Here is a 13918-nt window from a genome sequence, read left to right as displayed (position 1 = left end):
TACTTTAGTAAAAGTGAAATGCATTGATTATTATGTTGATGGACATATAAGGCATGTTACAACGTTTTAAACCAAAGAAAACGACTCTATACACTATAATAAAGATGTCATTAATAAATTATGATGATATGTATGATCACTTTAATTTTCCTAAGGTAGATTATGGGTGGTTTCTTGTTACCGTTTCATACTTGTCTTTGTTGCTTTCCTTTATGATTCATGTGAAGCCCTTTGTGGCTCTGAGGTCTCCACGTTGACACAGCCAATGACACACAGCCTTCTCTCCCCAGACTGCCTCTTCAAGGTGTGTCCCATGAACAGGTACTCGGCCCAGAAGCAGTTCTGGAAGGCCAAGCAGGGGAAGCAAGGGAACACCAACACACAGGGAGAGCTCTTCAAGAAGCTACAGGTGTCCCACCGCCCTGAAAACACTTCATGATTACACCTTCAATACAAGAAGTGTTCTTCTGTGTTCATATGAAAAAATAATGTTGTTCCATTACCCAGCATGCAGCAGAGTTGGAGCAGAAGCAGAACGATTCGGAGAACAAGAAGCTCCTGGGGGAAGTGGTTAAATACAGTAGTGTTGTTCAGGTACTTGTTCAGGTTCAGGTACTATTATCTCAAACATGTCAGTCTCCTCCACTTCTACTCCTTTTTTGTTTCTGTTGACCAAGGTTGTGTCTCTCCAAGCCAAAGCTTGACATCTAGATGTAGTACTGCTGTACATTTAAAAGAAACACTACCTGCCTTTAAACAACGTATACTTTCTTATGTATGGAGTTACAGTACATTAGGCTGTCTACGGTCGGCAGAATACATGAAGGAGGTGTAAACATTTCAATCACAAGGCAAAACACCACCATAATAATGATATTAATTCCACAAGAGTGAAGTATGTTATTGATATCCAAGAATATTCCCTATGAAAGTATGAAATGTCATATCATAGAGCAGGTATATTAATATATATATGACGCACAAGGCTTTTGTAGGAAAGATGCCTTGTATGTCAATATTTTGCATGGAAGGACCTCAAATGCACAGTGATAATATGTTCATGAACAGTATCTAACCCGTCAGTAGCTGGTGACATCTGATGCTCAGAATGTCTAACTCTGATGTGTTGTCATAAAGAGTGTTATCAGTTCCATCGTTACACCACATAGTACTTGATGGTATGATGTTCAAGTGTACAGCGTTGATAAAACCCTTTTATAAGACATTCTACATATATCTCTTGGATAAATAAAACCTTGAAAAAACAACCAACCTTGGACTGATTAAAGTGAGCTGGTCCCTGGTATTTAAAGGGAACTGGTCCCTGGTATTTAAAGTGAACTGGTACCTGGTATTTAAAGTGAACTGGTCCCTTGTATTGGAAGTGAACTGGTCTCTGGTATTTAAAGTGTACTGGTCCATGGTATTGAAAGTGAACTGGTCCCTGGTATTTCAAGTGAACTGGTACATGGTATTTAAAGTTAACTGGTACCTGGTATTTAAAGTGAACTGGTCCCTGGTATTGGAAGTTAACTGGTACCTGGTATTTAAAGTGTACTGGTCCCTGGTATTGAAAGTGAACTGGTCCCTGCTATTGGAAGTGAACTGGTCCCAGGTATTTAAAGTGAACTGGTCCCTGCTATTGGAAGTGAACTGGTCCCTGCTATTGGAAGTGAACTGGTCCCTGCTATTGGAAGTGAACTGGTATTGGAAGTAGAGATTTTTGTATGGTCACTGGTCCCTGCGGTTGTAATTGGGATTGAAAGGTCACTGGTTCCTGGTGTTGTAACTGGTATTTCAAGGTCCCTGGTGTTGTGACTGGCATTGTAAGGTCAATGGTGTTGTAACTGGTATTGAAAGGTCACTGGTGTTGTAACTGGTATTGAAAGGTCACTGGTGTTGTAACTGGTATTGAAAGGTCACTGGTTCCTGGTGTTGTAACTGGTATTGCAAGGTCCCTGGGGTTGTGTCTGGCATTGTAAGGTCCCTGGTGTTGTAACTGGTATTGAAAGGTCACTGGTGTTGTAACTGGTATTGAAAGGTCACTGGTGCCCGGTGTTGTAACTGGTATTGTAAGGTCCCTGGTGTTGTAACTGGTATTGTATGGTCATTGGTTCCTGGTGTTGTAACTGGTATTGTATGGTTCCTGGGGTTGTAACTGGTATTGTAAGGTCCCTGGTGTTGTAACTGGTATTGAAAGGTCACTGGTGCCTGGTGTTGTAACTGGTATTGTAAGGTCCCTGGTGTTGTAACTGGTATTGTAAGGTTCCTTGGGTTGTAACTGGTATTGTAAGGTTCCTTGGGTTGTAACTGGTATTGTATGGTCACTGGTTCCTGGTGTTGTAACTGGTATTTTAAGGTAACTGGTTTTGTAACTGGTATTGAAAGGTTCCTGGTGTTGTCACTGGTATTGTAAGGTCCCTGGTGTTGTAACTGATATTGTTTGGTCATTGGTTCCTGGTGTTGTAACTGGTATTGTAAGGTTCCTGGGGTTGTAACTGGTATTTTAAGGCCTATCCCTGGTGTTGTATTGTATGGTCACTGGTTCCTGGTGTTGTAACTGGTGTTTTAAGGTTACTTGTGTTGTAACTGGTATTTTGAGGTTACTGGTGTTCTAACTGGTATTGTAAGGTTCCTGATGTTGTCACTGGTATTTTAAGGTAACTCTGGTGTTTTTCAGCTGCTGCACATCAAGTCCAACAAGTACCTGACGGTGAACAAGCGGCTCCCGGCGCTGCTGGAGAAGAACGCCATGCGGGTGTCCCTGGACCCGGCGGGCAACGAGGGCTCCTGGTTCTACATCCAGCCCTTCTGGAAGCTCCGCAGCGAGGGCGACAACGTAGGTACCGGGGGTCCCAGGGGTGACCATCACTGCGAGGAACGTACACTCAATCGGGATGGGCTCTGGGACACAGGTAGTTTTTGGATTTTCTGGAGCCATAAAGGTTGGACACTGGTGGTAAAATGCTACTACTACTACAACATCATAATAATAATAATAATTATATACACACATATTCAGTGATTGGATTATTTTTAATTGAATGTGGCCCAGTCAGCAAGACTAGGGACATAAAGGATTTCTGGCCTCATATCTTTAACCCAGGACTACAAAGATGTAGCTTAGCATCGGATACGGATCGCAGACTGCAGTCAGTCTGAACCGTTCAGTTGGCCTTAGATTTCCAAGGGGCATCACCAAGGGGCGCAGACCACAATGCCTCTGGAGGCCATTGAATAGGCATACAACCAATCAGAGCAAGGGTACTGGTGACGTAGCACTGAGCCACGAGGCTAAGCTTTAAGTGTGGTTGTTTGGTCTTCTTTTAGTGAAAATATACCATCCAGTTCGTTGAACACTGTCTCGATAGCGGAATAAACCAACCGTTCTGCATCAGCAGAAGGCATCTTTGTTGTTGAAATGCCTCTAACTGCGCTCCTACATGTCATCGTTTTCATCCAGCCTCCTTTCAGATAAACGGTTGTGATTGGTCGGCCTTTCTCATACCGGGCAGTCATGTTTTTGTATGGGAGGGGAGCCAGACCTTATCTGCAGAGCAAATGAAACATGAGCTTTTGAGATTGGGCTGGTTCAGGCTTACAAAGACATGTTGGTACAGGAGTTTTTACAAGCAAACATGTCTTGTGATTGTTCCCGTTATATATACCACCCCGTTATAAACACCCTGAAGACTTTAGATTGGTTCTACCTTTTTTAATTCATTGTTTCAACCCAGTTATACAAAATAGACCTGGGAGATGTTACTCTAGTTGAGGCTTTAGAGGTTGGCTGTGAGTCTTTGGACCACAGTTGGTAATCTTCCGTGTAGGAATCCTGTTCCCCAATTGTCTCCCTAAGACCATGCGTGTCTTCCTATGATAATGCTCTATTAAATCAAATATTTGCCGTCTGAAAGTGTCCCACAAGAAATAACTTTTAATCTGGAACCAATGTTTAATCCCCTCCTCCACTGATGGAAATAAAGTGTTTTGGTTTCTACATACAGCACAGTTTAGTTTAGTTTTTCCTGCCCTATTAACATTTGTGATTTTTGTCCTTCTCTTTTGCTTTAGCTTCCTTTTAATGAAGGTATTGCTCTTGTGTGTGCATGTGTTTTTTGTGTTTTCTCTGACATAGGCATTAGAATTTTGAAAGCATGTTTTTTTGTTGCATGCAGTTGTTTAGGCTTTCGTGAGAACCATTAACTGTAATTCCTTCTAGCTAAGTTTTCATCACATTTACTATAGTGTGGAATGGATTGGCTCAACATTTAGAGCTGCGCTATGCTTGTTTGTGGCTGCATGGATGCTGTATGAATTGACGAAAGAGTATTCCGATTGGTGGACAGAAGAAGGAAGAAGCTGCGATGCAGCAACACCACTGGCTGGTCCTGTCTTGGCGTTGACTCACGTTGTACTAACAGACCTGTTGGAACACCTTGAGGTGTTGGAACACCTTGGGGGGTTCCAACAGGTCCTCGCACCAAGGCACTGAGTGAAGCACTGAGGGATGCAGTTTGTTGTGTTGTTGGTAGTATGCATAAGGTAGATAGATCTCCTTGCATGGGCACATTGTCGTGAGTTCAAAGTGTTGCAATGATGTCCAGTTCCTTTTCATGGGTGTAAAAGGTTCTGTGCTTTGAGGGCAGGTGGTGGTTGGAGACAAGGTGGTGTTGATGCCCGTTAACGCAGGACAACCCCTCCACGCCAGCAACATCGAGCTGCTGGACAACACTGGCTACAAGGAGGTAGGCCTGCACCGGCTATCAACACACAATACCTGAACCAGCATTGTCGACAAAGACAGGGCTGGAAAACATATAATGCATAATTTTTTTACTAATAAGATGGATGCATTTATAAAATGTTGCGGTATTTAAAGATTTTGTGTGGTTCTCTTTGGCGATAGGCAATAGTTGTTCCCATAGAGCTCATGGGTGAAGCTGGCGTCACCCACTTGGTAACATCAGCATACGACAGGGCTTTCATCACGGGCCATAGGCTCGTCACCATGTTACCTCATGTGGCCTTAGTTAGTGTCTAAACAGAGATCTATTCACATGAAGATCCTCCACATTACCGCTCTAAGCTTTGGCGCCAGACTTAAATAGTTGTCTCTAATCTTTCACTGTCATGACAACCTCATTGTTTTATATTGTTAATGGCTTATTTTCCTCATCATTTATCATTATTCCAATCAAAATTAATTTTCAAAACATAACTCGTAACCCATTCTTTTTTGTCTTGTATACGACCAGATCCTGCTCCTCCTTAGTTCAGCGGTTCTCAACTGGTTCAGGCCCCCTGTGTGTCATTAGTCACTAAGTCCCAGGCCAAAAATATAGATATTATTTTACCAATATTGCATTAATCAACAATGCCTTAATGTACTGTTAAAAACATCAAGCAAACAAAGAGCTGCACCAAGAGGTTCTCAGCTCAATGAAACAGTAAGCATTGAAACAACAATTTGAATTGAGGCTTGGCATATGGTCTCACCCACACTTTAGGCCCTTCTGACCCACTAAGGGTCGCGTCCCACCTGTTGAGAATCCAAGATCCAGCCCATAATAATCCCTGTCTTCTCTTCATTGTGTCCTCTGCGTGTGTCCCCTAGGTTAATGCCGTCAACTGCAACACCAGCTGGAAGGTGACCTTGTTCATGAAGTTCAGCGATTACAGAGAGGACGTGCTGAAGGGGGTAAGTGGTACTGCGTCCTGCCATTTTCATGTTAAAAAAGCATGATATTATCCAATATCATGCTTTTTTTAGGGTTACTAATTGTATTTGGGGGCACTACTAGAATAGGGTAACATGCCTGTATGTTAAAAATACCCCTTATTATTCTCACATCATTAATTTCTGCAAAACCAAATCAGCTGTCTTGTCTCATGTCCCTGTAAGGCCCCCCTCCCGAGTAGCAGTCTGCTGTGATTGGTCAGCACACCTTTTCTGTTGCGATTGGTCGAACGCTTTGCTTTGTGTCAGCAAATTCAACCCCGAGAAGTAGTAAACATTGCGGGTAGCCGGGAGGCGGGACTTCTGCACTTTAGCACCACCCACTGCACAGTCTGATGTCGCACTGATGCAGAAATAAAGTTTTTGCGCAAACAAGCTGTTCACACACTTATTGAGGGGCCTTCTCGGTGGGCACGAATACTCCCCCTGGTTCGGACTTAGATTCTTCTAGCTAAGCATTCTTAAATCATAAACATGAACACGTAAACGTAAATATAGGTCATATCATAGTCTAAAGAGGCTGAGAACAATCAAAGCATACAATTAAAAACCTTCTAGTGCTGCACGACCTAATTCAACCACTTAAGAGAATGCAAAGTAGCCATAGGATACAGAGGCATAACGTTGGTTATCTGTATCTTTTTTATTTCATTTTGTGATTGTGCAGTTCCAGTAAATACATTTTATCCCAGAGCTTTCTGAAGGCCACCACTATGTCTATATCTTTAAATCCTCCCCACTATGGTCCCACTCAGTAAAGTGTGCTCTAAACGGCTGCTGCTCCACATCACACATCAGAGCAGGCGTTGAACACGTTGATGAGTCGTGCTGTGGTCTCAGGGAGACGTGGTGAGGCTGTTCCACGCCGAGCAGGAGAAGTTCCTCACGGGAGACGAGTACAAGAAGAAGCAGCACGTCTTTCTTCGCACCACCCTGCGTCAGTCCGCCACCTCTGCCACCAGCTCCAAAGCCCTTTGGGAGATAGAGGTACCCAGACCAACACTACACCCAGGCTACACCCAACACCTCTCAGACACTAAACCAACGCTACACCCAACACCCCTCAGACCCCACTACACCACCGCCTCACCAAACGCCTCTCAATGTCTTCATCAACAAAAGAATAGTTCTGTTTAACAATGTTTATCGAACATGTATTTGGTAATCGTGTATGGGGGTCAAATTGGGAAATGAATGCATAGTTGTTTTAAATGTTGTCTTAATACTATTGAATTAGATTGCCCTGTTGTATTAAATGTAAAATAACACCATCCTTTCCCTTTCCATACTTCTAGCTATCTTGGATTCTTACTAGTCTGCTGATAGTGACGCTAGTGTAGTGTGTGCAGATTGAGGCATCAGACATTCCTGTACATTAAGACCCCTGTTTCTTCCAAGCCTGTATTTCATATCACCCTGTTCCTCCCATAAGGTAGTTCTTTATCCCTCTGTTGGTCCCATAAGGTAGGGCATTATCACTCTGTTGGTCCCATAAGGTAGTTCTTTATCCCTCTGTTGGTCCCATAAGTTAGGGCATTATCCCTCTGTTGGTCCCATAAGGTAGTTCATTATCACTCTGTTGGTCCCATAAGTTAGGGCATTATCCCTCTGTTGGTCCCATAAGGTAGTTCATTATCACTCTGTTGGTCCCATAAGGTAGGGCATTATCACTCTGTTGGTCCCATAAGGTAGTTCATTATCACTCTGTTGGTCCCATAAGGTAGTTCATTATCACTCTGTTGGTCCCATAAGGTAGGGCATTATCACCCTGTTGGTCCCATAAGGTAGGGCATTATCACTCTGTTAGTCCCATAAGGTAGTTTATTATCACTCTGTTGGTCCCATAAGGTAGGGCATTATCTCTCTGTTCCTCCCTACAGGTAGTGCATTATCTCTCTGTTCCTCCCTACAGGTAGTGCATTATCTCTCTGTTCCTCCCTACAGGTAGTGCATTATCGCTCTGTTCCTCCCTACAGGTAGTGCATTATGACCCGTGTCGTGGAGGAGCTGGACAGTGGAACAGCCTCTTCCGTTTTAAACACTTGGCAACAGGGAACTACCTTGCTGCTGAGGTAATGAGTGTTTGTGTGTGTTTATAGGTGTGTTTGTGTGTGTGTATGTGTAGTCCACAGAACACACCTTCTTTTGTATTTGTGTTTATGGTCCAAGGAGTGGCGGCTAGTGTTTACACATAAGAAACACAAATATTTCTATAAATTCGTTAAATATGTGGTATTATTTTAATCCTGACATTGATTTGATGAGTTCTTTTAAAACAAATGTTCAGTTTAATGTGTAGATCTCTTTTTATTTATTTTTAATTATTTTAAATAGGAAGTAAAGTCAAGTGTTTTTAGCTGGAATTCAACAAATCAACGGCTATACAGAATGAGCGCCACGTAGCTCCGCAAACAGCCACACACCATCCACCCACACACCAACACATCCACACAAACACATCCACACACACATACACAGACATCCACCCACACATCCACCCACACATCCACCCACACATCCACACACACAGCCACACACACAGACATCCACCCACACACATCCACCCACACATCCACACAGACATCCACCCACACATCCACCAACACATCCACACACACATCCACACACACAGCCACACATCCACCAACACATCCACACACACACATCCACACACACACATCCACGCACACACATCCACACACACACACACATCCACACACACATCCACACACATCCATCCACACATCCATCCACACATTCACACTCCACACACATCCACACTCAACAAACATCCACATCCACACATCTAATCATCCACACTCATCCACACGTCCATAGACACTTATTAGCGTTTTACGCGTCGAAGTAGCTTAATTTCTCCACACACACCACCCAGACAGAACTCCACACACACACCGCCCAGACAGAGCTCCAAACGTCAACTCACACCGCGCCTCGGCTATCTCTTGGTCGGGAAACGACGCCTGCGTTCTGAGCACAGTGGAACGTCACATTGTGTTTTGGGGAGACTGGCACAAACTTAGTGTTTGTTGTCTCTAAATTACGGTCAGATTTTAGTAATCACATTTAAATAGCATTGATTACTTTGTTGACAATCATGTAGGACATATAACCACATTAAAAGTATTTTGGTTAAACTTGCCCTCCATAAAAAATTCAACATTAATTTAATGTCAGCTGAACTATAATAAAGTAAGTGTGGTTGCAGTAGGTGGCAGTATTCACATCTTTATGAAGCACCATTCATTTTCTAGAGTCTCCATTCAGGAGTTGGGCTTCCATGGGTTCAGATGTTAAACAGGCTGCAGGGATGTCAGGCTGCTGAAGACAGTCTAGCATTAACGCTTAGGAATGACTATCTCCGTCCCCCATCGCTGACAGCCCCATTGGGCTGTCAGCGATAAAGGCCCCTTCTGCCTCATCACCACGACTACAGTATTGAGTCGATTTGGCATGAAATGTCAGGGGAATTAAACCATCGGCTTATAGGTGCTCACAACTTTGCCCTGCAAGGACTATAGCTATAAGAAAAGAACCTGCTTTACCTACTGACCTACCTTCCAAATCAGCATGGCCGGAAGTTCAGTGATAAACACATTGTTTAGTTAATTAAGTGTTTCGACTTCAGCAGTTGTCAAGGAGAAAACACCAAGTAGAAATTGCAAGCTACAAGCCTACAACTTTTGGCAAAACATATCGTTTTTGGGCAATTAATAGCACACCTTTTGATCTAAATCACTAACTGCAAAGCCCTGCACCCTTTCATGAGTCCTTTGCTGTGTTGTCGATACAGGGGAACCCAGATTTCAAAGATGAACCCGTGGAGACCAAGGGAGAGGTGAGTCAATCAATCAACCCTTTATTTAACCAGGTAGAAATTCATTGAGATTAAAATCTCTTTTACGAAAATGACCTGGCCAAGATGGCCAGGTGGCAGCACCATGACCACACTCAGCACCAATCAATGTACAGTACAAGATTAGCGTCACCACAAGAACGTTCCAAACATCACATACTGGACTCTTAAGGGTCACCAATGTTCTGGAAGGTTTGCAGTGCTCTCCAACGGGTCTATTTGATGTTAGAAATAAAGGCTGTTCAAAGCAGGCCTGCTCCGAGTTGGTAGTTTGACAGAATCTGGTTGCAGTCCGTCTGACTGGGCTCCGACAGTCTCTTCCCACAAGGAGATAGAAACAGCTGGGGAGCAGAAGCAGCGGTAGTTTGTTTCTACAGTCTTTCAGGCCTCCTTGTTCTGTGGTTATGCAATCCTTGCAACACACACGCACACACACACGCACACGCGCACACACACAGGAACATACGCACGTACACAAACACAAAGAGGAATACACAGGAACACCAACACACGCACAGAGGCACACACACGAACGCACAAAGGTTCACACACATGCACGCACACAGGAACACGATTAGAGGAACACACAAAAGCACAAATCGTCTGCCAAACTGGCTGAACCCTGAATCCATATCCAGACTTTTCTCTCGGCTCCTAGCTACCTTCCTCATTTGTATTCTGCCACTGTATGACACACACACACACACACACACACACACACACACACACACACACACACACACACACACACACACACACACACACACACACACGCACACACGCACACTAAAGCTCCTCTCAGACCCACCGCATGCTTTTGCATGCACATGCAGCAACTCAGACACACAAGGGGGCCTTACATAACGTCTGGTGGCTGGGTGCCCTCTGAGGGGGAGACGTGCTGTCTGATTTCTCCTCCTTTCAGCCTGCCGCTACTGAGCCTGGGGCTGAGTCAGGGGGAGGAGGAGGGGAGGGGAGAGAGAGGAGTGGGGAGGATGGGAGAGAGGAATGGGGAGGGGAGGATGGGCGAGGAGGAGAGAATGGGAGAACAGGAGAGTGAAGAGGGGCTGTGGGAGGAGAGCATGGGGAGGAGAGTTGATTGCCGTGTGTCAGGGACCTCGGTGGATGCACAGAGCTCGGGGAGAAATTAAGCCCCACCATTAGTATCTGTTATCCTCTGCAACGCATACAGCAGCCCACGCCACCTCACCTTCTGCAGCGCAGAGCGCAGCACGGTGTCTGGCGCAGCAGGCAGAGGAGGAAGGGCTCTGGGCTGTGTGGCCACAATACCCTGTATAGACTCCTGGATACCTCTCTCTTCATGAAGGAATGAACATCAGGGGGTGTGTGTGTGTGTGTGTGTGCGTGTAAAAAGCATAATACCATTATTAATAGTCTTATTAATATGGAATAAAAATGAAGCTCAAATATTTGAAGAAGCAGGTCTGCATGTATAATGGAATAATATCTGGCGTTGCACAATGCCAAATGACTGTGATCTTCCCCTCCACCATGGCTCCTGCTTCTGCACCAGAGCGAGACGGAGACGCTGTTCTCCAAGAGGAAGCGCCAGGCGGCCGACAAGATCAACTTCGTGCTCGTCTCCGTGCCGCACGGCAACGACATCGCCTCGCTGTTTGAGCTGGACGCCACCACACTGCAGAGGGCTGACTGTCTGGTGCCCAGGTCAGCTCACACACACTGACTCACTCACTCACTCACTCATTCACAGACACACTCACTCACTCACAGACACACTCACTCACTCACTCACTCACTCACTCACTCACTCACTCACTCATTCACAGACACACTCACTCATTCACAGACACACTCACTCACTCACTCACTTACTCACAGACACACTCACTCACTCACTCACTTACTCACAGACACACTCACTCACTCACTCATTCACAGACACACTCACTCACTCATTCACAGACACACTCACTCATTCACAGACACACTCACTCACTCACTTACTCACAGACGCACTCACTTACTCACAGACACACTCACTCACTCACTCATTCTCAGACACACTCACTCACTCACTCACAGACACACTCACTCACTCACTCATTCACAGACACACACACTCACTCACTCACTCACTCACTCACTCACTCACTCACTCACTCACTCACTCATTCACAGACACACTCACTCAGGCCCTCCGCTCTCTATACGCAGAGTACGCAGAGTGTGTAGGGTACCAAATACCAAAAATTAAGGTTTGTAAAAAAAAAAATATATATATAACATTATTGAATTAAAAGAATATATGAATGAGTTATGACGAGGCCCACCGTTGTTTTTTCTTAATTGTATAACCTATCACTCAATTTCAGCAGATTAGATGTTTTTACCTAATATATAAAAAGAGTCTCCACCCCCCCGCTCGCGTAGGGCACCGAAACGGCCAGTAGCGGCCCTGAACTCACTCATTCACAGACAAACTCACTCATTCACAGACACGCTCACTCACTCACTCATTCACAGACAAACTCACTCATTCACAGACACGCTCACTCACCCAATCAATCACTCACTCACTCACTCATTCACAGACACACTCACTCACTCATTCACAGACACGCTCACTCACTCACTCATTCACAGACACACTCACTCATTCACAGACACACTCACTCACTCAATCACTCACTCTCTCTGTCATTCACTCACTCACTCACTCTCTCACTAGCTGGGCGGATGGTTATATTTAATGTAGATATGTTTTGCAATATTCCAAACTGTGTGTGTGTTGTGTGACGTTGGGTGTGGGTCTGTTGTGATGAGCAGGAACTCCTATGTGAGGCTGAGGCACCTGTGCACCAACACCTGGGTGACCAGCACCAACTTCCCCATCGACACTGAGGAGGAGCGGCCGGTCATGCTCAAGGTCAGCCGCACGCCAACACAAACACAACACAAACACAACACAAACACAACACAACCTGACCAACATTAGGAGACGCAAACGCAAGTTCGTCATGGCAGTCTTGCTATGGGTAAAAACATATGTACACACTCACTCACTCACATACACACACTTGCAAAGACTTGCACACAGTTAGGATTATAAATCCTTATTATAATGCATAAACATTGATATGTATTGTTTCATGTCTTTTACTTACATTGGACCCTTAACTACTGCTGCATTCATCATGAACTCATATTCACTCATTCATGTATGTACATGTACAGACTAAAGCTTTTGATTGATATAATATCTACATATTTTGGTTTATTGATACATACATATGTTCAATCATACACTTGTCAGATTTCCAATTCAGATATCTAGGGTCCGCATAGATTTTTCTATATTTATATTATCTATATTTGTATACAAATTATCTTGGTTTGGTTCTGTACTCATCTCACTGCTGTTGCTGCTATGACACCTGAATTTCCCTCCCAGGATTAATACCAGTATATCTCATCTTACCCTATCTCATCTCATCTTGTCGATGGTTTGTGCTTTGACTCTATCCTGATGCCGTAGATCGGCACCTGCTCCACCAAAGAGGACAAGGAGGCGTTTGCCATCGTGTCCGTGCCGCTGTCCGAGGTCCGAGACCTGGACTTTGCCAACGATGCCAACCATGTGCTGGAGTCCACTGTCCGCAAGCTACAGTATGGAAACATCGCTCAGAACGAACGCAGGTACGCTGGCACACCACCGGCAACACAACCACCGGCAACACAACCCCCGGCAACACAACCCCCAGCAACACAACCACCAAGTATCAAATCCCCCATCAGTTCAAGCCTCTCATCTGGGGCCTTGTTCATGCCCTTCTTCTCCCTGTGGATTCCAGGTTTGTGACGAAGCTCTTGGAGGACCTAGTGTTCTTTGTCTGTGAAGCGGTGAACAACGGCCAAGACGTTCTGTCGGTGGCCATCTCCAGACCCAACCGGGAGCGGCAGAAACTCATGAGGGAGCAAAACATACTCGCTCAGGTCTGTCACTATACACACACATACACACCCACAAGTGCACGCACATGCACGCGCGCATTATTATCCTGCAACTAATATATTGGGTGTGCCAGTAGTCATGACTGCCTTATTAATGAGTGTAACAGACGTAATGAGAGCAGGGTTATCAGAGATGAAACTGATCAGTGTTGTTGGCGATGCACTGGCCAGACGGATTGTGCTGAAAGGAATACAGACTGCTTAGCATTTAACTCCAATTAGATTACCTCCAATGGGGAATGCTTAATAAAGTATAAAGTGTGTGTGTGTGTGTGTGTGTGTGTGTGTGTGTGTGTGTGTGTGTGTGT

General features: G+C 44.7%; 1 protein-coding gene across 3 annotated transcripts in view; it reads left to right on the top strand.

Annotated features, from left to right (window-relative positions):
* The window catches only part of itpr2 (inositol 1,4,5-trisphosphate receptor, type 2), a 128368-nt gene that overhangs the window by 66633 nt on the left and 47817 nt on the right, over positions 1–13918 (top strand). For 2 of the 3 annotated variants that reach the window (XM_060061444.1, XM_060061442.1), the window contains exons 3-14: positions 291–409; positions 508–594; positions 2681–2839; positions 4650–4748; positions 5618–5701; positions 6581–6727; positions 7717–7812; positions 9546–9599; positions 11152–11303; positions 12426–12525; positions 13135–13295; positions 13451–13592. In XM_060061444.1, coding sequence (XP_059917427.1) covers positions 291–409; positions 508–594; positions 2681–2839; positions 4650–4748; positions 5618–5701; positions 6581–6727; positions 7717–7812; positions 9546–9599; positions 11152–11303; positions 12426–12525; positions 13135–13295; positions 13451–13592 — 1400 coding nt within the window. The remainder of the gene's footprint in view (positions 1–290; positions 410–507; positions 595–2680; positions 2840–4649; positions 4749–5617; positions 5702–6580; positions 6728–7716; positions 7813–9545; positions 9600–11151; positions 11304–12425; positions 12526–13134; positions 13296–13450; positions 13593–13918) is intronic. The other variant, XM_060061443.1, reaches the window with a different exon arrangement.

The sequence above is a fragment of the Gadus macrocephalus genome, chromosome 9 (assembly GCF_031168955.1).
Source record: "Gadus macrocephalus chromosome 9, ASM3116895v1".
NCBI classification, from domain to species: domain Eukaryota; kingdom Metazoa; phylum Chordata; class Actinopteri; order Gadiformes; family Gadidae; genus Gadus; species Gadus macrocephalus.
The sequence above is the reverse complement of the archived record's forward strand: the minus strand, read 5'-3'. Positions and strand labels throughout refer to the sequence as shown.